The sequence below is a fragment of the Parus major genome, chromosome 20 (genome assembly GCF_001522545.3).
Source record: "Parus major isolate Abel chromosome 20, Parus_major1.1, whole genome shotgun sequence".
In the NCBI taxonomy this organism is placed as follows: domain Eukaryota; kingdom Metazoa; phylum Chordata; class Aves; order Passeriformes; family Paridae; genus Parus; species Parus major.
This window is the reverse complement of record NC_031788.1, coordinates 6,350,072-6,371,416: the sequence shown is the minus strand read 5'-3', so window position 1 is coordinate 6,371,416 and position 21,345 is coordinate 6,350,072. Positions and strand designations below refer to the sequence as shown.

The window sequence follows — 21,345 nt, the reverse complement described above, 5'->3', positions numbered from 1 at the left end:
AAACTTGACACTTCCCCTTTTGTCTATCTGTTCAAAATGCTCCATCTGTTGTCCATCACTTAATGTTCCATCTCTGTCAGTGATGATTCACCCACTGTAGGGAGGGGTAAATACCAGCCCCTGTTTCTGTCATACAGGCAGACATTTTTCTTACTGGTATTTGTTTAATTTGGAAGCTCTGGTATATATGTTATATATATATTATGTAGTATAGTCCCTTATAACTCTGTGATGCCTGGTGGGTGCGCTTTCTGGAGATGCTGTACAGTGGGCAGAATTCTTTGTAAAGACCTCTATAATGGGTTGTACTTTTAACATTATTGTCTTTTAATTTCCTTTTGACTGAATTAGCTTTCCATCTTTCCTTTGGTTTCTCTGTTTAGCCTTTTTTAACCCCTGCCTCACAGCCCTGTTTTCCCTCAGTATCTCCAGAGTTGAAAAGGACAAATACAAGCTAATCTGAGCTCCACCCTGTTTTCTGCTTTAACAAAGCTTTTAGCATCCCCTCTCATGCTCTTCTCTTTTTTTTACCTTTCCTTCCCTCCCCACACACAAAAAACCCCCCAAAAAACAAAACAAAACAAACAAACAAAAAATCACTCCTCCTATGTAAAAGAAATGGTCAAGCTGCAGCAGGACATACAATCATGGTGACTTAAGACAAAAATCTGTATTTTCCAGATGTACCTGTGTGTTATACCAGGCTTGTACCTCCTGCTGCAAAATAAGCATGTAGAGAAATATCTTGTCTTGTAGACAAGAAAATAAAGAGAAATATATTCCAAGCTTCCCCTTTGATTCCTGACAGAATTCTTTTGTCTTTTTTGAGCAGAGTAGCTGAGTGGCTGAATACACATGCTATATGTGTCTGATGTGTTTTCTACGGTTTTGTTCCTGCTAATGACTGCAGGTTTATAAATTTTTTCTTTTGCATTTGGGCCACTACTTCCTTGAATCGAGAGGAGAGGGGCCCTAGGCCTTTCCAAAGGCTGCTGTTGCCTCTCTCCACTGCATGCTCTTCTGTCTGATAGGCCCAAGTGTGTCAGCTTGGCAGCGTTCCCAGGCACCATCAGCATTACAACATTCCCGGAGTCGGGTCTGGCTTAGCACAAAGCATTGACAAATTCTGTGTATTTAGTTTTGTTCTCATGCTGTTCTTCATAGGGATTAGGATTTTTTTTTTCCTTTTTTAAGACAGTAATATTAGAGTAGAGCAGTCACACAATGAGCATAAATGTTAATGACTGGCAATCCTCATATTTCCTGCTTAGAGGAATCAAAATTTGGATGTTTCTGTGTTGGGGGGGGTGATATCTCTGAGCAACATAGGCCTTTAGGTGTTCAATTAAAAAGAAATCTATCTTGAATGGTTTGAACTGTTGAAACTGATGCAAGTATTCACTGAATGTGATGAATTTCCACTGTGTTCCCGCTGCTGTAGTGGGCTGTATGATTCCCTTTATAGCAGCACTCTCTCCAGTTTCTGCTACATTCCTAAAACAGAACAAACGGTCAGTGTATCCATGAGCCTTCCTGCTCCCTGCCCTGAAAAACATTACCAAATCTAAAAAGAGAAAATGTTTCCAGCAGGGACTCCAGAATTCCTTATGAGATGATAATTTATACTCTGGGCTGTTAATCCTCTGTTGCAGCCTGAAATGCAGAGACACAGAAGTGTAAGCACAGAGATGGGCTGCTGTGGCAGTTCCCTGTGACAATGCTATCTCAAGGAATAATCTGAATGCAGTATGGGACAATGCAGAGCAGGATGACTAATTTTACTGAGTGGCACAGTTGTGAGTCACGGCTCTCAGGCAGAGAGGTTTGTGTGGTAAAGTAGTTATATCGTGAGAGGTGCTGTATGGAGGTAAGGGAGGGCACTAGGTTTTTTTGTGGTGATTGTTTCTGGGATTATTAGCTCTCGACTAAACGTGACGTGCATATTCTGTTTGCAACTGCCGTAGATTTATGGAAGAGGGCTTCTTACAGTTGTTTTTGTACCATCTGAGATCCTGCATGTTGTACTGGGAGGATGTTTATTTTTCTTTGGTTATTCTAGCTCATTATTTAATAATTATTGTTTCAATGTCAATGTCTCCCTCTACATCTTCCCTTGTTGTTTTCTTTTTGCTTTTGTTTAATAAATAATTATTTGATATTCAATATGCTTCAGAATCATCTGCAATTTCCATTACAATCTTCATGGCTACAGAATGATAATACAGAGCTATGTAACACAGATGCAAAATTTTGAACAATATTATAAAGGCTTGCTAGAGGCTTTCTAAAAATTTAACCTTTAAGATCTTCATCTGGAGTTAAGACTTCCTTCTTGGCAGAACGATAAATCCTCCCACTTTCACTGCATTAGGGAAAAGAACGGAATCACATTTTTTAATCAAAAGCTTGGGAATTGGCCCAAGATCAAACCGGTCGCTTACACACCGTTTTCTCATTTTGTTTCATTTGCAGCATTTTAGCAGGAGACAAAAAGGTAAAGCGAAAACATCTGAAAAGCTACGTGAATGCTTTTGTGGGGGCAGACTGATAACTCGCCACATAGAGAGAGAGAGAGATGTGTGCTCTCAGGGCCTGTGCTGCATTTTAAAAAGCACCAAGTGCTAGAGGGTTAACGGACAGGAAGCTGCAGCTACAGCCGCTCCTGAGGAAGTCAGTTTTTGTGTAACAGCCCGAGCAGGCCGAAAGGTGGGGGCCGGGGGGGGATTGCAGATCTCAGGGGCTGGGGTGACCTGGATATTTTTAGTTTTGCTCTGCAGCATTTTAAACACAGGGAGGGCCTGCACCAAGTGGCAGCAAGGCTCTGTGATAAAGCGATTTCCATTCTGGAATACTTTTTCTTTTTTTTTTCTTTTTTTTTTTTTTTTGGTTAAAGGAGACACGAGTGTTCCTGTTTAAGGCTCCTTTTTGCTGTTAAGACTCAGCTATGTCGTGCTATCTAAAGAAATCACGCTGTAGGTACATTGTTGCTCTGCTGCATGCTCATGTATTTAAATTCTGGGGCAGGAGAGCCCTTCTCTGAATTCTGAGGTATTAATTTCAGTCCCTCCTGTGCACGTGGCCTTTCGGTAAGTTTTGCTCTCTGCCTGCGGCCTGGCTCTCTGGGCCAGCAGAGCAGCAGCACAACGAATTTCGCTTTCCGTGCAAACAAAAGAACAGCCCTCGCGACCCGGGCGAACTCTGCCTCCTTCGCGTTTGGAGCACACAGATGCCTTCAACGAGCGGCAGGCTGGGGCCCGTTTGCTCGGGCAGGCGGTGTGCGGGCGCTTCCCCGAGGCGGGCGGTGCGGGCCCGGGCCCGGGGCAGAGCGGGCCGGGGCGGCAGGGCGGCGGCGAGCGGAGCGGGGCCTAGCGCGCCGGCCTGCTCCGAGCCCGGGATGGCTCCTGCTCCCCGAGCCGCACAAAGATAATCGCTCAGGAAGTGTCTCAGCCAATCCCATGGCGCCGTACATGCGGATTTGCCGGGGCAGCCAATCCGGGGGCGGCTTTCATGGGGAAGACAGATCATCAAGCCCAAGTGCCAAGCCCTCCCTGCCCGAGTACTGAGAGCCTGTCCTCCATGTTTTATAAGTATTGACATAACACTGTGTTAACAATGCATCCACAGAGGTAAGCCTTGCTTTTTACCTTGCTTTTTCTCTAAGACCTATGAGTTGTGGGTTGAGAGTGTGATTCTCTGTGATTTCTCGTGCAAAACTCACACCACAGCACTTATATTAAGTTGGAACTGTTTAAATTTGCTTTCTTGGGTCACATGGTTAGTAGCCATTAGCCACAGCTTTATTTTACAGTCTGGCAAAGCCTTGGCATGCCTACTTCTTGACAGGAGGATGGTGTTTTTAGAGTTTATCAAGATCCTGGTATTCCAAAGGAGGTTTCTGTCTCTGAGCAGTTTGCCAGCACTATTGTCTGTTGTGTCACATGCCTGCTGGAGAGAAAATGGAAGCTAGGGAGCAGATGCATTTAACTGCCCTACAGGGAGTCAAGCAGGGATAATGGCAGACAGAGGAACAGGCAAGTTTACCTTTCTAAACAGTGAATGGAACAGCTAAGATAAGTTATCTCTGAGAAAATATGGGATTTTTAAAAACCTAGGCATCAGCAAAAAGTGCTAATGGCAGATTGTAGATATTGGGCCTAGGTGGTGGTGTGCTGTTGCATCATGTTTTTTATGCAGCTTATCTTAACTTGAAATGATTATTGAACCTTTTTTCTTGCAGGAGTAATTAATACAACGCTTTTCTCTTTCTGAGGGACAATGTATGGTTAATATTTTGTTCCTTTAAAAGGGAGTTTTTATGCTGCAGATTTTGGGAATGGAGTGCTGCTCAGTAAAACGCAGCAGTGCATCTGTTTACAAATCTGATGCTTTATGGAAAATGTTTCTGAACTGTTAGCTTTCTTGTTTTGCATAGTTCAAATAAACTAATGTAACTTTTATCTGTGCCTTTTTGTTTTACATTGTATCAGCTACAGTTCTGTGTTGTGGAGTCCAGAAGATATAAAATCATGTGTGGTTCATGACAGTAGTACATGTTGTTCGTTCTTGGTTTTTTTTTCCCTTTTTATTTTTTTTTTTAACTTTTGGTTTAATGCTACGTAATTATTTCAAGAAATTCCTTTTTGATCAATTCCCAAATCTGCCAGCCTGTTGTATCTTCTTAACTGGAAAAATGAGATGGGTGCTTGAACAGTTGGTAAGTAAGCAGCATGCTACTCTCTGAACATTTTTAATAGTTTTCCAAAGATTTTATTTTTACTGGGTCAGTTAGTGCAGTAGGTGAAGTGATGTTGGTGCTTAGTCACTTAAAAGATCAGATTTACTTAGCGTCCATTTTAAGGGGCTTGTACATGTAAACTGCTCTATTTGAATGCACTGTTTTTCTGATAATTTGTCTCTAAATTCTGAAGCTTTTACTTCCTGTTTACCTTAGGCCAGTGAAAAATATTCTACTTGCTATTTGTTCATAGATCATTAATTACCATGTTTGCTGGGTGAAGTGCGTTTTCACTGTTCCTTGGGCTTTTTGGGTGTGATGAAAGTGCTAGTGCTCAGCAATGAAGTGACCTTATGAAGTAAAGTAAATAACACTTAATGAGCATATGTTTCTGATACTATACAAAGTGTAACCTCTGACAAACTTGCTTCGTTTATAACTAATTTAGAAACATTTTGTGCTCTTTATAAAGATTTTAATTGTAGCGCCTGCATGCTTTTTGAACAAGCTGTTTCTCAGTGATCACCAGGGCTGTTACAAAAGCAGAGGAAGGATGCTCTTTTGTGCTTTTCATGTAATTTTTGCACTTGTTTTAACAGTCCATACACATTCATTATTTTAGGAAAGAACTGAAAGCTAGTCTGGCTTTGCAAATGACTGTGCTGAGGCACAGTGCATGCAAAGTTTCACAGCCCCTTGCCATGTATTTGGTAATGTTCTTTAAAGTAGCAATTTACCTCTGGTTATTTGTTTACCAGTGTATCTTATGTTGAATGTCTCACTTTGGTTAAAAGCTTTCCTTCCCCCCTCTCTGTTCACCCCCCCACACCCCCCCCATCCCAATCCCCTAGGATTAGATTATAAGAATGTCTAGTTCAATTTGAAACCTGAAACACTGCTGGGGTACCACTGGATTTCATGTGATAGTATTTCTGTATGCAATTTTAATGCATTTTTCAGCATACACGAAAGTGCTGACACAGCTAAGAAGTCACTCTGGTTTTTGTTGTTCACTTGCTAAAAACCAGAAATTTGGACACAATTTTCCTAGTAGTAGTTTATACATGTTAGCAGTGGGCACAATTTTCCTAGTAGCAGTTTATCCACGTTAGTAGTTTACTTTCAGCCTTTAAGAGTGAACAACATAATATTTGTTTAATATGAGGAAGCAGGGGTAAGTGATCTGCAATCAGAAAGCTTGTATTAAAATGGCTCCCACAGGTTTTGTTAAACCAGGATCTGTTTCAAATCTGCACCTCCAGACACGCTGCTGACAGTGAAGCGCGTTTGTGTGAGCTGCCCTCGTGCATGTAATGAAACGGAGCATCGTGAGTCTGTTAAAGTTCACTATTTTCAATCACTCGAGTATAATTCTTTTATAGTTCACAAAAAACAAATGTCTGCATTGCAGCAAGATGTCTGAGGCAAGGTAGAGACAGCAGCGTTGTGCCTCGGCTCAGCCCAATGGCGCTGCTCCGCCAGCGCCGGAGCCAATTGCCGCAGCAGGCAGGTTAAAGATTGACAATTGCAGTGGCAAGGCTGAGAAAGGCCTTCTGGAAATTTCTGCCATCTTTGTTCCATCTAAGTAAAGCAAATTCAGCCAAGCTGAAGAATTTAATATATAATTTTTTTATTTTTTTTTTTTTGTTTTGGTGCTTTGTCAAGGTACACTCACTTCCTTAGGTTGCATAATAAGCAGCACTCTGCTGTTTTTTTTCTGTTCAGGACAGATGGAATGTGGGGTTTTGTGTAAGTGACAGATGCAGGGAAAAAGCACGTATGCTTTCTCCTCAAGATTTTACTGGCCTGGATCTTGTTACAATCACAATTAGACAGGACATGTATGAAGCAATGCAGCTGAGGTTTATTCAGCTTGGAGCAAATGGCCATTATTCTGATTATAACTAGCAGTTAATCGTATAATTGCACTGTAAGTTTTCTGGTTACTAGAGAGTAATTTGAATTGCCCAGGATGAATATGATTAGCCATTATTATTTAGTGCCAACATCCAGTTACTTTTGTAATTAACTGGACAAAGAAAGTGTGGGGGGGGAACAAAGGAGCGATCTGGATTATAAATCATGGTGAAAACAGTAGCTTTTTAAAAGCTACATGCCTTTTTCATTCTTTGCAGGCAAACTGTTTTACTTGGAAGCTAAATAGTGCTAGGGAAAAGCTGAGCAATTTCTTTAAACAAATGACACTACTTAACATATTGGGAATGAAAAAAATACAGAGTATAAACCACTCCAAATGTAACAGTCACCCCCCTCCCCCCGAAGGTAGGAGTATTGAAATGTTGGAGAAAACCTACGTTGCTACTAAGGGAGCATGTAATAAAAGGAACTTCGTGCTTAAAGAGCAGAAATAGATAGTTTACATTACAAATTTAGCCCTTCATATCATGTCCACAAACTTCAACTGGCTTGTCTTCCTGAGCTGTCTTCCATTTTGTGATATCACTTGTGCTTGAGGTTTTTGTTGTTGTTTTGTTTTGTTTCTGGCTTTGTTGTTTTGTGTTTCCTGTTCTGCCTTGTTTTCCAGTGTATTGTATTATATCACTTTTTAGCTACTGGCCCTGCCTGTGGATCCAGTAGCTGAAAAGTGATAGCTGGTGGTCAGTTTTCCATAGTGGTGGTACTACTCCAGCATAATTGGTTCAAGGGAGATAAATCTCAGTAAAAGGTCTCCTCTGTCTGAAATTCTGGGTATTAATTTGAATTTCCTAATTATCTTGAAAGTTGAACAAAATCTTTGCCCATGTAAAATGGAGTAGACAGCAATTTTCAAATTTTGTATATTTGTGGATCCCCAGTATTTTTCCCATGGGCACATGAATCCCATTGGGGTGACTTTAAGCCTGTTAGACTAGGTTTGATTTACTTGGTTATTGTCTGCAAACCCCTTTGTGGTAATACACTGGCTTTGAGGGGTCTGCAATCTGGAAACCATCACAGAAGGCCATCCAGCTTGGCCCTTTAAATTGTATTTAGAAAGTAATTTAAATACATTTGTTAATAAACATGTCTTGTATTCATGGGTTAAAGACTCATTTAGCCATAGCTACATAAGAAATGAATTTCATGTATTTGGTAGTTGTCTGTCATTCTCATGTTAACTCTTTATTGCCTGTTGTCAGAGCATCTGAGTTTCACACTGAGGTTAAAACCATCCTGTAACAGGATGTTAACATTCTTAATTCACCTGATATAAACCTTTGATTTCAAGCATGATTGTTCTCAAATTGTATTTTTACCATCTGAAATCTGCAGCTATTTGGTTGCCTTGCTTGGGCCTCAGCTGTGTAGATAATAGACTTAAAGATGACTATGTAACACCAAGGATCCCCCTTCCTCCCCTGATTTTTCTCTTTTCTGCAGCTATTTTAAATGGACACTGAATAAGAGTAATGTTTTAAAAAGAACTGAAATGTATTTTAAGTGAAAAATAGTTACTTTGCTTTTTATCACAGGTAACCAGCTTAAACACTGCTGTACATTGATATCTGAACGAGCCTTTTGTGTATGTTAATTACTTAATACAAAGTCTTGTTTGCTTAATACACATGGAGCATTTTGCAGGGAATTCTGCAAAAGGAAATGTAAAATACGAGGTGCTCACACTGGAGGGTGAAGCTAAAATTGAGTGATTTCCTTAGTAACCTGTGACTTCACAAATCTCCCTATCTTGTGCCTTTTTAGTTAAACGTTCGGATGTCAGGTGTCCTTTTGGTCCTTCTTTACCATTTCTGATATTTAGACGCTGGCTTTGAATCTTGCCCTGCTGTGTAAACAGGAGCTGCTGGTATTGAACAAAGTGCTACCATTTTAGCTCCAGAGCAGGAGTGAGGCAGTGCAGTGCTGGCAGACGCCATTTTAAGAGCCCTGCATAAATAGCATAGCTACCGATGAGTAAGAGACTGTTATAGGTGAGTGCTCATACAAAGCTGCTATTTATTCAGCAATGGCATGCAAATAGTGGTTTTTGGTTTTAAATTTTTATTGAATGCAGTTTTTTGGAATCTTTATTTGGAATTGCTGCTCACAAATGTGATGCATGAGAGGCAGGAATTATCTTAAAGATGAAATTCAGTTTTAGTGCTTATAGTCTTTAACCATTTTTGTTTTGTTTTGTTTTGCTTTCTGTTAATTAAAAGGAAGAATGAATTCCAGAAATATGTAGTTCTTGATCTGAAATTCATGTGTTATTCCCTAATGTAGATCTAGATTGTGTATGTGGGCATTAGCTGTTTCGAGTGGTTTTCCATATCTGTCAGTTTTTCTTGGTTAAATGTCAAGGTGCAGTAGTTCATCTGCAACTTTTAATTGCTCTTTGTAGTTACTGTGGATTACAGCAGTGTTATATATTCTTGTATATGTACATTTTCTCAGGTAAGTACTACTATTAGTGAAGGAATGATTTTCCTAAACAGAGAAGTCAGTATATATAGTTCAGGGATGTGAAATTTGAAAACCTGAATTTTATATTAAAAAAACCCCACCCTCTCTTCAGTTTGATAGAGAACGTATTTAAAAATTAGGCAGCTAAGTTATTTTTCCATTTTTTACCTAAGTATCAATAAATCTTGTATATTTGCAATCCTTATTTTTTTTTCTTTCTGTGCCCAACTCTCCCCAAAGAAATAATCTCCACCCCTTCTACCCTCATTCAGACATGCTAAACTAGTGTTTGTATGAAACAAATTAGCTTAACATTTTAGAAAACAAACTTCTATTGTTGTTGTTGTTGCAAGTTTTGTCAATATGAGTAGGGAAGTTTTAAATGATTAATTGGTTTTCTGGTCATTTGACAGGGAAACTGGCAAAGCTTAAATTTCAGTTGTGTTCTTAAGATGTGGTCCTCTGTGTTCATTCATCTTAATGAGGAAATAAGAGTAGCTTTCAGAATTACATAAGCTATTTGTTGTCTTCATTAAGGTACTAAATTGAGTATATTTCAGTATCATTTCTGATCTGCAGCCTCAGAGAATCCCATTCATACATGCAAGACAGTAATACATGCTGGCTGAAATAGCTGCTCTGAGCCCTACAAAAATGAATTCTCAAAATAAAACTCTGTAGAATAGTCAACTTGACCACACAGTTATTGTTTCCATGGAACGAGATACTTGTTTTTAATTATTTTGCTGCTGGTCTTAATTTTGCTTTTATTTTGTTGTGGGTAATAGTAAGGTACCTGGTTAAGAACCTGTTTTCTTGAATTATTTAATTGTAAATCTTTTGCTAATATCTGCATTTGTAAGTTTGTGCTTTATAAAGCATTTTCAGAATTTTCCTTGTATTGGTGGAGGGTGCAAAATTGAAAAGATGTCAGCTTTAGAAAAGTTACTGTAAACTTGCTATTGGTTGCTGGTATGTATTTATAAACTTGAATCTCAAAGATGACCACTGCAGTCATTACTGCCAACATTCAAACAATGTCATGTTGTGGAAGTCATTATACATTATGGCAAATAAAGCAATGGGAGATGCTTTTGAAGAGCCTTAAATGTTCAGTGTATTTTACAGCTATGTTTGACACACTTTTATTTAACTGTTCCCCACCAACATTGTGATTTTTTTTTTTAAGAAGAGTCTCTGTGGTTTTCTTATATACCTAAATGTTTGTGCCCTTAAAAGATTAATTAATTGCAGAGAATGTGGAGATGCCTCTGTTCCTCTGAGGTTCAGATTTCACAGTGCAGGAGGTAATTGCTGGATTTTGTGTGAGTGATGCACACTGGGCACATGTGTATATAGGGAATATGCGCCTCTATTGCTGAGGAAAGTGGAGAACCTTGGTATCAAGTGGAGAATGTATTTTTGACTGCTCATTTATACTTAAAATCTTTGGGAAGGCTGTTTTCAGGCATCCTTTAGGTGATGTTTGCATCCCTGTCCACTGAACTGGATCATCTTTAGGGGCCTGTCCAAGGCAAGCTATCTATCATTCTATGATTCTTTGTATCAAGATTTTGCAAGATACTTTGTTCACTTAAATGTTTCTGAAGAATCTTTTTCTTATTTATGGCACTATTGCAAGAACACTTTAAAGGATGATGGGGGAAACTGACTCAGTTTCCTAAATTCAGCTCATTACATGAGTGGGACACATTCTGAGCTGAAAAACCCTGCCAGGCTGTAACTAATAGGTAGGAGTCCTGCCCTGTAACCCCCTGCACTGCTGGGTTTGGGCCCAGGGGCACAGAACATCCTCAGTCAGTCTGAAACATCTCCTGGTGCTTTGGTCACAGAAGTAGGAACAGTTCCTGCTATGGTGTTGCAGATAATTGATCCATCACTCCCATTTTTCAGCCAGGATTCCCGGTCAACTCTCTGGATTGTAGTACTGATTTGTACCAACTCCTGTATCTTTCATGTTGTACCATGTTCCCCTAAAGTGTGTTTTTTAAACAAAATGACTTCATAGATTTGGATGAGTCTGGAATATTATGGTTTCTTTAATGCAACTTAAATGTGAGCTGCTAAGAGGGTGGAGCCCTTTTCTTCCTGTGTGGTTCTCTCCCATTTTCTGCATGTCCAGCTGCACTGAGAGTTACATTCCAGAGCTGATTTGGGTAAAATGGACATGATTTCTGGAACAAGAAGTTAAGGACTGGGGAAACCATTCCTTTTAGTAGCAGCCCATGTAAAGTGTGCATAAGTGTTCAACCTGAGTCTTGTAAAGCCTTATATGTCCTAGTCTGTGTCTAGAACTGGACCTCTATTTTAGAAGCAGGTAATGTGTCCTGCCAGATCACTCCAGTCTTACTGAATTACTGGGTATGAATACATATTTACCTGTATGCATTATTTATTGTATATACATGATGTTTAAGAAATACAGGGTGTGTTACAGTTTGGCGATATTGAAATAGGATTTTATAAAGAGGGAGGGAAAGGAAAAAAACTCCAATGCAACACTGGAAGGGAACAATGAGCCCATCCCATGAGCCCATCCCTTCCCTTTGCTTAGGAGAGGAACAGGCAAAGGCAAGTGGTGCATGAAATGTTTTGGTGTCTGCAGGCCACTGCCAGCTCCTCTTTGCTGAGGCCCCTGGGAAAGGGTGTAACAAATGTGCAGGATAATTGATCTGCCCATGCATAGTAAATGTGTGAGCATTGTAGTATGGTTGGCTGTGTTGTGCATTTAATCTGCCCTTGCAAAATAAATCTGAGAAGCATTGTTTTACAGTCAACTGTGCTACACATTTACCATAATTGTGGTCACATGGGTGCCTTGCCTTGCTCCTGAAATTATCAGAATAGTCCATGAGCTGGGAGGTAGATGCTGGTAGAATAGAACTTCCCTTCAGTGTCTTGTGACTTTAAAGAGCTTATTTTGTAAATTATTTCTGTATCCAGATGACAAAGAACAATGACTTCTGGTATTTGTGGAAGCTTTGGGTTTTCCATACATTGAGCTTGGTTAATTTGTATGTGAAATTTCTGCTGACATAACTGTACTGTTTAGAACTGCAAAAGGAATTGCAACCCAGTAGTTCATAGTGGATTAAAAGCAGTTTTGTCAATTAGCAAACTGAAAAATCCTTCTGCTGTTAAGTTTTACTTTGTTTAGAAATCTCTTTTAACTTATACCCGTAACAAAACTCCTGCTAATATAAACTGTTTTGTCAGGCTGAAGAGTTTCTCTGGTATAAATGTAACCAAGTCCTCACTTGTTTCCCAGCTCTGAGGAGATGGCTCAGGCAGATTTATACACAGTAGCTAAAGTAAAGGTCTCCAGCTGCCCTCTTGGCCCTGTCCCTGAAGCTGGGGTGGCGAATGGAACCTCAGCCAGCTCCACAACAGCAGAAATTCATAATCTGCCATATCAGTGCAAACTGGTATCAGCAACAGCTTCCATTAACAGACTGAATGCTGAATTGTCCCTGTAGAGTAGAGGAGCTACATCCCTCATGGCTGTTGTACTCTGGTGGACACTGCAATACCTGCCTGATGCTCCACAGCCCCATTTGTCCCTCATTTTGAATTTGGGTTGGCTTCAGCATTGTGTGTTTTCTTTTACCTTTCATCTAAGATAGTAACATCTCCAAAACTGCTCTGTAACTCTGTGTTCATTCTTGTTCACTTATCCTCTCCTTTCCATCTTCTTTCCCCAAAGTGACTTAACAAGCCAAATTGATTGAATTGTTTTCTTGAATGGCATCACTATAGCATATCACAAGTAGAATATCAAAAAGTCAGATGTACTTTGTAATAATTTAATCCTGCCTGGAGCACACGGAAACTGTCTGTGTAAGATTGAATGGTAACAACTCTATCCTGCTTACTCTTTATGGTTAATAATTGGTGGAATTATATTGCCAATAAATGATAAATATTCAGTTTTCTGTTATACAGTCTAGTTCCAAAATCCTTAAAATTATTTATTTAATTTTTTAAAAATTACATTTTACCTTCTAATTTTGCAAGTTGTTCTGTGTTGGTAAGTCTGTTACTTCAGCTAATCTGTTCACGAAGGCTGATGAGCATTTAAATGTTGGCAGGCATCTGTCCACATGGTTTATCTGAGATTAGAAGCTGCAAGGAACAGAATTCCTGTTTGTCTGTCACACGCATACAGTTCATACATACATTGCCATAATCTTCAGTACATGTTACAAGACTGTCTTTGGTACAAAAGTGTAACTTTTGTGCTTGGTAACTTGCAGCATATGTGTGTACCTGGATTGTTTCTCACTGTGGTTTGATCAATGTATGCTCTGGCAAACAGCAAACCTTTCATTCCATCAGAAATTTTAATTTAGTTGTGTTTGACAGTGTTGGGTTAAACTTAATGGATAGAAGTTAGTCATGGTATTAACACAGTCCATAAAGTATTCTAATTCACTTTTTTGAATCCTGCAGCTTGGCTGAAGAGGAAATAAAGGCAGAGCAGGAGGTGGTGGAGGGGATGGACATCTCCACTCGATCCAAAGGTGAGTAAGAGGAGTATTTCAATTAGGCTCTACAATGCAATTATTTGTAAACCAGGATAGCATGAAGCAGTGTCATCTATCATGAAGCTACTGTTAAGTGGAGACTCAAGGTTTACTGTATTTTTTACAATGACTACTGTATGTTAGAAAGTGTTTTAATTTTTCCTTTGTTTTCATTATGTTTCAAATCTACACACAAATATTTCAGTGTTATTTTAGGTTTCTGAATAACTAAAGCTAAACTACCAAAAAACCAGCAACCTGTTGTATCACTTACCATGGCTTCCTTTAAAGTAGTACTTCTAGATTGGCAAGACAGGAGAAAGTAGTAGTAACAGCAAGGTAGTATTTCCTACTGCAATAAATTCTTTTTTTCCTAAGAATAAAGAATCACAGTGGCATTTCTGTTTCCACAGAAATTAGTCCCCTGAGCAGTATGTATTTCATGGACATTCATGCCTGTCCATCTCCTTTTGTACTTGCAACTGACTGCAGCTGAGTTTACCTCAAAGTTTACCTTTTCTCTGAAACACTGGCCCACTTTCTAGTATTAATGGTACTGCATGCCTTAACTGAGCTAAATCATTACTTATGTCACTCTGATGTAATTAATGTCTAAAAGACACTTAAAAATCTTTTATCTACTTATGTGGATGTTTACATTTTAGTTGTGGTGCTTTAATCAGCCACAAACAGGTGTGTGGGCCATACATAAAGTTTCCATTTCTTTGTGGTAGTTCTAGTGCTGCCCTAACTTCAGGATATGCTGTTTCAGTGAATTAAACCCACAGGAATTTTTTTGCTTTTTGTTTGGTAGGGTTAAGATGAGGTTCCTTAGGACAGTGAGCTGATTTAATATCATGGTTATTGAAAAGGTCACTGTCATGTCCCAGCCTTCTCATACACATGATCTTGCAGCTTCCCTTGCACTGTGGGCTCTTAATTAGAACTGGTCAGTTCAGAGGGATTTAACCTGGCAGTAAAAGACTCTTGTTTTCATACTGTTAACTGTTGTTGCAGCTCCCTGAACTAGCTGATGCCAAAGCCAGTCTCTCCGCAGCGCTGGTTTAGGTTGACCCAAGCTGTCATTGTGTGGGAGCCACACAATGCAAAGATGTTCTCCTAGTGCTTTAAATACCAGTGGGAGTGATGTAAATGGCATTTCTGTATCACCATAGTCGAGAACTTAGCAAGTGTTGAATCACTCCAATAACTAGAGAATTGGTATTTATTTAACTAGATACTGATTTGCTTCGGTTGATTTGTTAAATTTAACATGTATGTTGATAAAAGCCCTGCCAGCACCTCTCCAAGGACATGAATACCAACCACCCACCCCATGCCCTTACAGGCTTATTTTTTTGCCAGTGAAGAATGTGGGATATAAATAACTCTTTAGTCTTATACCTGTTAACCATTTCTCTTTGTTATATACTCAACCTAATCTGTAAATTAGTGATAGAACTTTATAATAGTTGAAAATATAGTTTCTCGCAGAAAATGAAAGGATCATAAATGTCATCTCCAAGAGCTGGCCACATTAGAGGCCTGGTGTAATGAATCTTTCTGGGCTCCTGTTACTTGGATTGAAACAAACTGATGGTTCAGTGCAGTATTTCTCCAGCAGAGAAATCACAAACCAGAATTTCAAAATTGTTATTCTACTCTGTGCAAGGCAGAAAAAGTGCAGCAAGGTTCTCAACTGGTGAGATGGTGGCAGCAATGTCTCCACGTGTAGCAATTAGCTTGTGCAGAGTTTTGCTTTGTGTGTTTTGGAAAGGATATAGATGATGAAGTTGACCCTATCTAGGCAAACTTGGAGAGGAGCACACAGCTCTTTGTGCATTGTTTGGGTTTTTTGATGTGTGAGAAGCCTGTGCAGGAGATCAGTCTGTGGCACTGTATAACTTCAGACATGACCCAGAACAGCAGATGTGCTGCAGATCTGTGACCTGCTTGGTTACAAACCTTGCATGGTTTGTACAGCTCATGTGAGGCTGTGTCTAAGGAAAGTTGTAGGGAAATACATTTAATTGCTTTAAAACCAATTAGCCTGATGCAGACCTCTTCATGAACAATCTTGTTTTGATATAAGCAGTTTAATTGCTGTAATTCAATTGCAGTTAAAGCTAAACTAAACCGTGCATTGTTTAATCTGTACCACAGGTCTGAACACAGCCTTTGAATTGGTCTAGGTTAATGTGGTGGTTTCAAAGCAGCCTAAGCTGGTCAAACTGCTCAGTGCAGCAGTTCTATCCACTTCCTTCCATACCATAGCTGGCAGGAAACTAACTGAACCATCAAACATGAACAGTTTTCTCCTAGCTCAGTGTGCTGAAACAGCTTGGTGGACTGCCAGAACCGGTGTAAGAGAGAAGGCAGGAATACACCAGCTGGGTGCAGGAAGTGTGGAGCTTTGTTAGCAAGCATTTAGACAGGGCTAGGCTGGAATGAAACCAGAGCTGAAAGCCATCACTGGCACTTCTTGCTTTATATTCTGATAGATGAAGCAAGTCTGTAGCTGGGGTCAGAGATATGAAGCTCTACATGTTCAGCTGCATTTCTCTGCCCTTCTTCTTTGCTGCCTGTAATACTTCTGCTGTTGCACAGTCAGCTGTGTCAAGCAGCTGCTCTAGCAGAAAATTGATAATTTTTTTTAGTACCAGATTTTGCCTGAATCGTGAACCGATTGCTACTGTTACACACAAGCGCCTGTCTCTGAAAAGTTGTGGGGACAGATGCCTGGTAAGGTGGGAAAGAGGAGCAGAGTTACTCTAACAGTTATAATTTAGATCTGTTTATAAGCTGTGCATGTGCAGCTTTGTTAAAGACAAGGTTTTAAAATGCACTGCTCTCTTGATAAGAAAAATAAAGCATAAGGCATCTGAGAACTGGAAATGGGAAATGACAGCTTAGAGAGAATGCAAGGAGTCCAAAACCAGAAAATGTAGTGAAGAGAGGACTGCTCTTCAGTGAAGGAGAGAGGCCATGGATTATATGATTATATTTTGTCTTTTGTATAAGATACATCAACATGTCCAGCAGAAACATCTTGTTATATTTCTGTCCCAGCCTTATGGACTACTTTTTACCCTTGTTTATGATATATTTCAAGATGGGGCTTGCAATGTCTCTGGTTAAATGTCTAAGCATAAGTTGTGGTTTCAGAGGAAATTCTGTCTTTGCTTGTACTTGTTCTCTTTGGACAGAATGAACTCTCTACTGGGTGTTTTCTTCCTATTAACCTGGAAGATTTTTTTTAAAAAAATCTTTTCTGCTAGTTTAACTTATTTAGCTGCCAACAGTAGCAAGCTGTGGTGGCAGATGGACTTCCATGTAGGTTTCCATGTATTTCATCTGGTACTGGAGCCACTGCCTGTTTACTGCCCAGTCAAAAGGAGCTCTTTAACCCTCTTCTTGCCATCATCACTCATACCTCTCTTACACTGCCTTTGCATCTGCTGGCTCTTAGGACTTGGGTGGAGAGGTTGTTTTCTACCTGCTTTTCTCACTGAACCAGATTACTGGGGAGTTGAGCAGATGTTGGACATTGCTGGGAGCAGCCTTGCCCCAGCAGGGACAGCTGGTCATTAGATGGTTCTAGCTTGGCATGAAATCATATACTGAGGCCTTACTGCTTAATGGGGACAATTCTGACATTTACAGGTTTGGGGGTTTTTTCAGGTTTGTGTTAAAGGCTTTGGGCTTAGGAGTTCCTCTCAGTGGTAAAATGTTCAGATACAATGAATAAAAATACAAAAATGACTAATAAAATGGAATTCCCAGAATGCATGATACATTTTGTAACAATTTCATAATAGTACATCTCTATCAGCTTTCTTTGTAGTCATATTTCTTTGTAGTCATGTAGTCAAGTATTTAATCACACAGAGATAGGGTTTATACTCCAGTGTGAAGCTGAGACTCCTGCAGGGAAGAAATCCAGCCCTGGGCTTTTGTCTCTAGTGCAGAGCCCTTGCTATCAGCAGTCCCACCTTAGGAGAGCCTTGGGACAGCAAATGCCCCACAGCCAGGCTCCAGGTTATCCTTGCCTTTCAACTCTTACCTTGCAAGTTGTTGGGAAGTGTTTCTTTTTCTTTATCTCTCAAAGTCTTACAGCAAAGAAACTAACAGAGTCTTTTTGTACTTGTGTAAAACTGTAACGTGGCAGGAGTTCATCAGAATTTACACAACCACGGCTGACCTCTGTTATTTATTACATTAAGCAACTGGATTGGGTTAATTATGTCGGTTGAAGTTTCTGGAATGTAAACAAGGCTTTAGTGGTTGTTTGCAACTGCATCATGTTTCAAAATTCTGGCAGAAAATTAAAATTCCTCAAAGCTGAGTGTAAGTTCTAACAGATTTATCCATGATTTTATTAAGTTTTTAAGATACTTACCCTTGCTAAAGTATTACAGGTAACAGATTTGAAAAATCAGAAATCTTTTAACAACCATTCAGGATAATAAATTTAACTGGAAGGCTTCACAGTTCTGAAATTCATCTAAATTGTTAATTGAAGCCTGTTCTATCAAATGGGATAAGTTAGTATTGCTACATTTTCTGTTAGATTTCTTCATTGATTACACTCCATGCCAGTTAAAGTACAGGCATTCAGAGATTTTGAGGAGTAAAGAGAGATATGATAGTCTAGGTTATATTTTTTTCTTGTACCTTCTCTCAGACTGCCTTTTTACAGCTGTTTCTTAAATCCATCAAATTAATTCTTCATGCAACTGTTTTCAATAAATTTTTTTGTGTTGTATTTTATTGTATTTAATTCCTTGATTTGGTTCAGCAAATGTTGGCAGAACTGTTTGTGCCATAATAAAAGGCATGGCATGGCATTGGGAATCAAGGTTAACAGAAGTAGCCTTGAGCTGGCTCTGTTTAAGTGACACTTCTGCTGAGTGTCTTACGTGGAACACTTGGTTGTGTTTCTAGTTAGAAACATTATTCAGAATCTTGCATATTTGACCCACTTATATTGAGACATCAAAAACCTGCTTAGATCACAGAAAACTCATTGGTGTAACTAAGTCCCACTTTACTGATATCTTCTGGGAGGCTTAAATAATGCTTTCACTGAAAATGTACATTGCTGTTTCTGGCTCCTGGAAAACCAAGATGACTGCTTATCTGACCATCTTCATCACAAATCATATTGGAAAACTTTTTTATTTTTTTATTTTTTTGTTGTTGTTGCTATTTAAACAAATGTGTCTTAGTTTCCCTCTTCTCACTTTCTGAAAATTTCCAGAACAGAAAAGTTTTATTCCTCAAGTGGTAAACAGCTCATTTTTCATAGGATTTATGTCTACAATTTAAGAAAATTAGGTACAGAATTTGCATAAGGAATACTCTTCATGAAAGTAAACTTGATATAGTTAAGTTCTGGGGTTTTTTTTATTGTCTGTGCTGTATTTTGAAATGCAAAACTTTGCCTTCCATGCACACAATCTCAAATAAAGATGGTTCTTCTCTCACAGTAGAAGATTTGATCCCACAGTTTCCACACTTTTTGGGAAGGTTTTTCTTTTGTGAGGTTGAATTTGAAAATCATGGTCTGTTGTAATTCTGATTTACTCAGGCTTTTCTCATTTGCCTTGCCATACCAGCATCCCTCCATCATCATGTTTCCATCCTTTTCCCTTATGCTGGCTCATTCAACTCTGGCACTTGTTGCTCTGCTGATTTAACTGGAATTTAATTTTAAGGTTTTTCTTGATTTAGGCCATATCAGTTTTCCAAATCATTTTGTTTCCCGGGTGAACAAACCACAGGGCTAGAGAAAGAAGAAAGGAACAAATTGTATTTGTGGAAGGGTGCTGTGAAGCCTTGACTTGGGTGTGGATTTCAGCTCTTGTTAAGGCTTTATTGGGAGAGAAAATAATCCAAATGTAAGAGATGCCTAGAAACACATATGTAGAAATGAATTCACTGTTGTTTTAGTCTGGAATTGCTTTGATTGTATTTAGCTGAAGTTTTTCAATTAAAAAAATAACAAAAAAGGAGTATGAAAAGAAGGGTATAAGGAGGTGTCACTGTCAGTCTTTGGTACTGAGCAGTTTATGCTGTGTTCTTACAGTAAGGCATGTTGATGTTGCCTATTTTCAAGAAGAATTACATTTAAATATCACAGGAAAAGCAAGGAAAACAACATCCTACTTTTACAGGTTTTCTGAGTTGGCACCTGCTTCTATTGAGAAAAGTGAGACTTCTCAGTTGTCAGGAATCCCTGCTATGGAGTGTTTACAGTGCAGCACTTTGCAATACACAGAGTATAAAAATATTTGGTTGTGGTCTGTGTTCCATATGCTGCAGCAGGATAAGACCTCTGATATAAATAATACACTTTTGTTTGTTTTTTGTAATTTTTTAAGCTAAAATATAGTAAGTCATTACTGTAGTTATCTGCTTACAAAGTGCATTGCCATCACGTAAAATTGGACTTACAAAACAGTCATAAAGTGTGAAATGAAATTGCTTTAGGGTTTAAATATGCTTTAGTCTATCCCCTGGGAGCAGCAGTTACTAATCCTTTAGTCCCATGATGGCATACAGAAACAAAGATTTAAGCTCCAGGTGAAGCTCAGGTTAGCTTGTTGCTCCCCAGTGAATGATTGGCAAGAGCACTCAGAGCTGCTTATTGTCAACCTTGACAACCTTGACAATATCACAGACCAATTAATACCAACCTAGTGATATAAAACCTTAAAAACTTAACTTAAAAAGTTATTTCAGGTGTCTATTTCTTCACTTGAGCTGGAAGCACATTTTAAATTGTGCTAAGAAAGCAAAATCACACAAAAAAATCGAGAAATAAGTAGACTAAGGTTGCTTGGCAAAAATAATATTTTTAATACAGTTGGTTTATCAATGAGAAGTTTGGTTCAGATTGATGAGCTCAGTGTGTGACAAGAGTTCAGCAGGAGCAGGGAGATTGCAGGATCATGTGCCAAATGGTGACCAGCTGGCATGGTGAGATCCTTCCTAAGGTGAGACCATTCTTGCTCATTAAGCACTTTCTGAAAAATACTTATCATAGAAGAGATCACAGGAATTCTGGCTGTTCGCTTTTGGAGCAGAAACTTTAGTCCACCCCTTAAGCAACTGTTGTAGTCACCAACTTATTGATTAAATTTGGTCTCTTTTGTTCTTTCCCCCCAGATTTGTTACTTTCTTCAAGTAACTCTACACTAGGGAAATGATCCAAAATTAAAAATTAACTTTCCTCCTGACAGGTTGTTTTAACAGGGATCAGTTTCTTAATCTGGCTCACAACTCAGCTATAGGAACTCTGCTCATACAGCTGGGAGAGCCAGGGAAGGAGAAACAACAGTTTGTGCTAAACAGGGTATTCCCACTGAAAGAAATTCACACAAAATGCGACTTTTAAATCATAATTAGAACTGGAAACTATAGCTCAAACAATTTAAGAAGATGCTACCACTCTTTTGTTACTTAAACTGAATTAAAAGATTGTTCATATTATCAGGTCCCTCACAGATTGGTAAATTGGCAGCATACTGTGGTATTTAAAGACACTGGCCTATTCCACTAGTACAACTAAGTCTGAAAAAATATGCCTGTACATTGCTGTTTTCCTGTCTATTCCTTAACTTTTCCAGTTACATTGCCTCAAGAAAATCTGTGTGCATTTGA

General features: G+C 39.1%; 1 protein-coding gene across 7 annotated transcripts in view; it reads left to right on the top strand.

Annotated features, from left to right (window-relative positions):
• The first annotated feature begins 3,501 nt into the window (after positions 1-3,501).
• ZMYND8 (zinc finger MYND-type containing 8) overlaps positions 3,502-21,345 on the top strand; it is a 49,722-nt gene continuing 31,878 nt past the window's right edge. For 5 of the 7 annotated variants that reach the window (XR_001524693.2, XM_033519037.1, XM_033519039.1 and 2 more), the window contains exon 1: positions 13,607-13,677. Coding sequence is in view for 6 of the 7 variants with exons in the window: in XM_033519037.1 (XP_033374928.1) it covers positions 13,653-13,677 (25 nt within the window). In the remaining variant the exon portion in view is untranslated. Of the gene's footprint in view, positions 3,627-13,606; positions 13,678-21,345 lie in introns of those variants that run through there. The other 2 variants (XM_033519038.1, XM_033519041.1) reach the window with 1 other exon arrangement.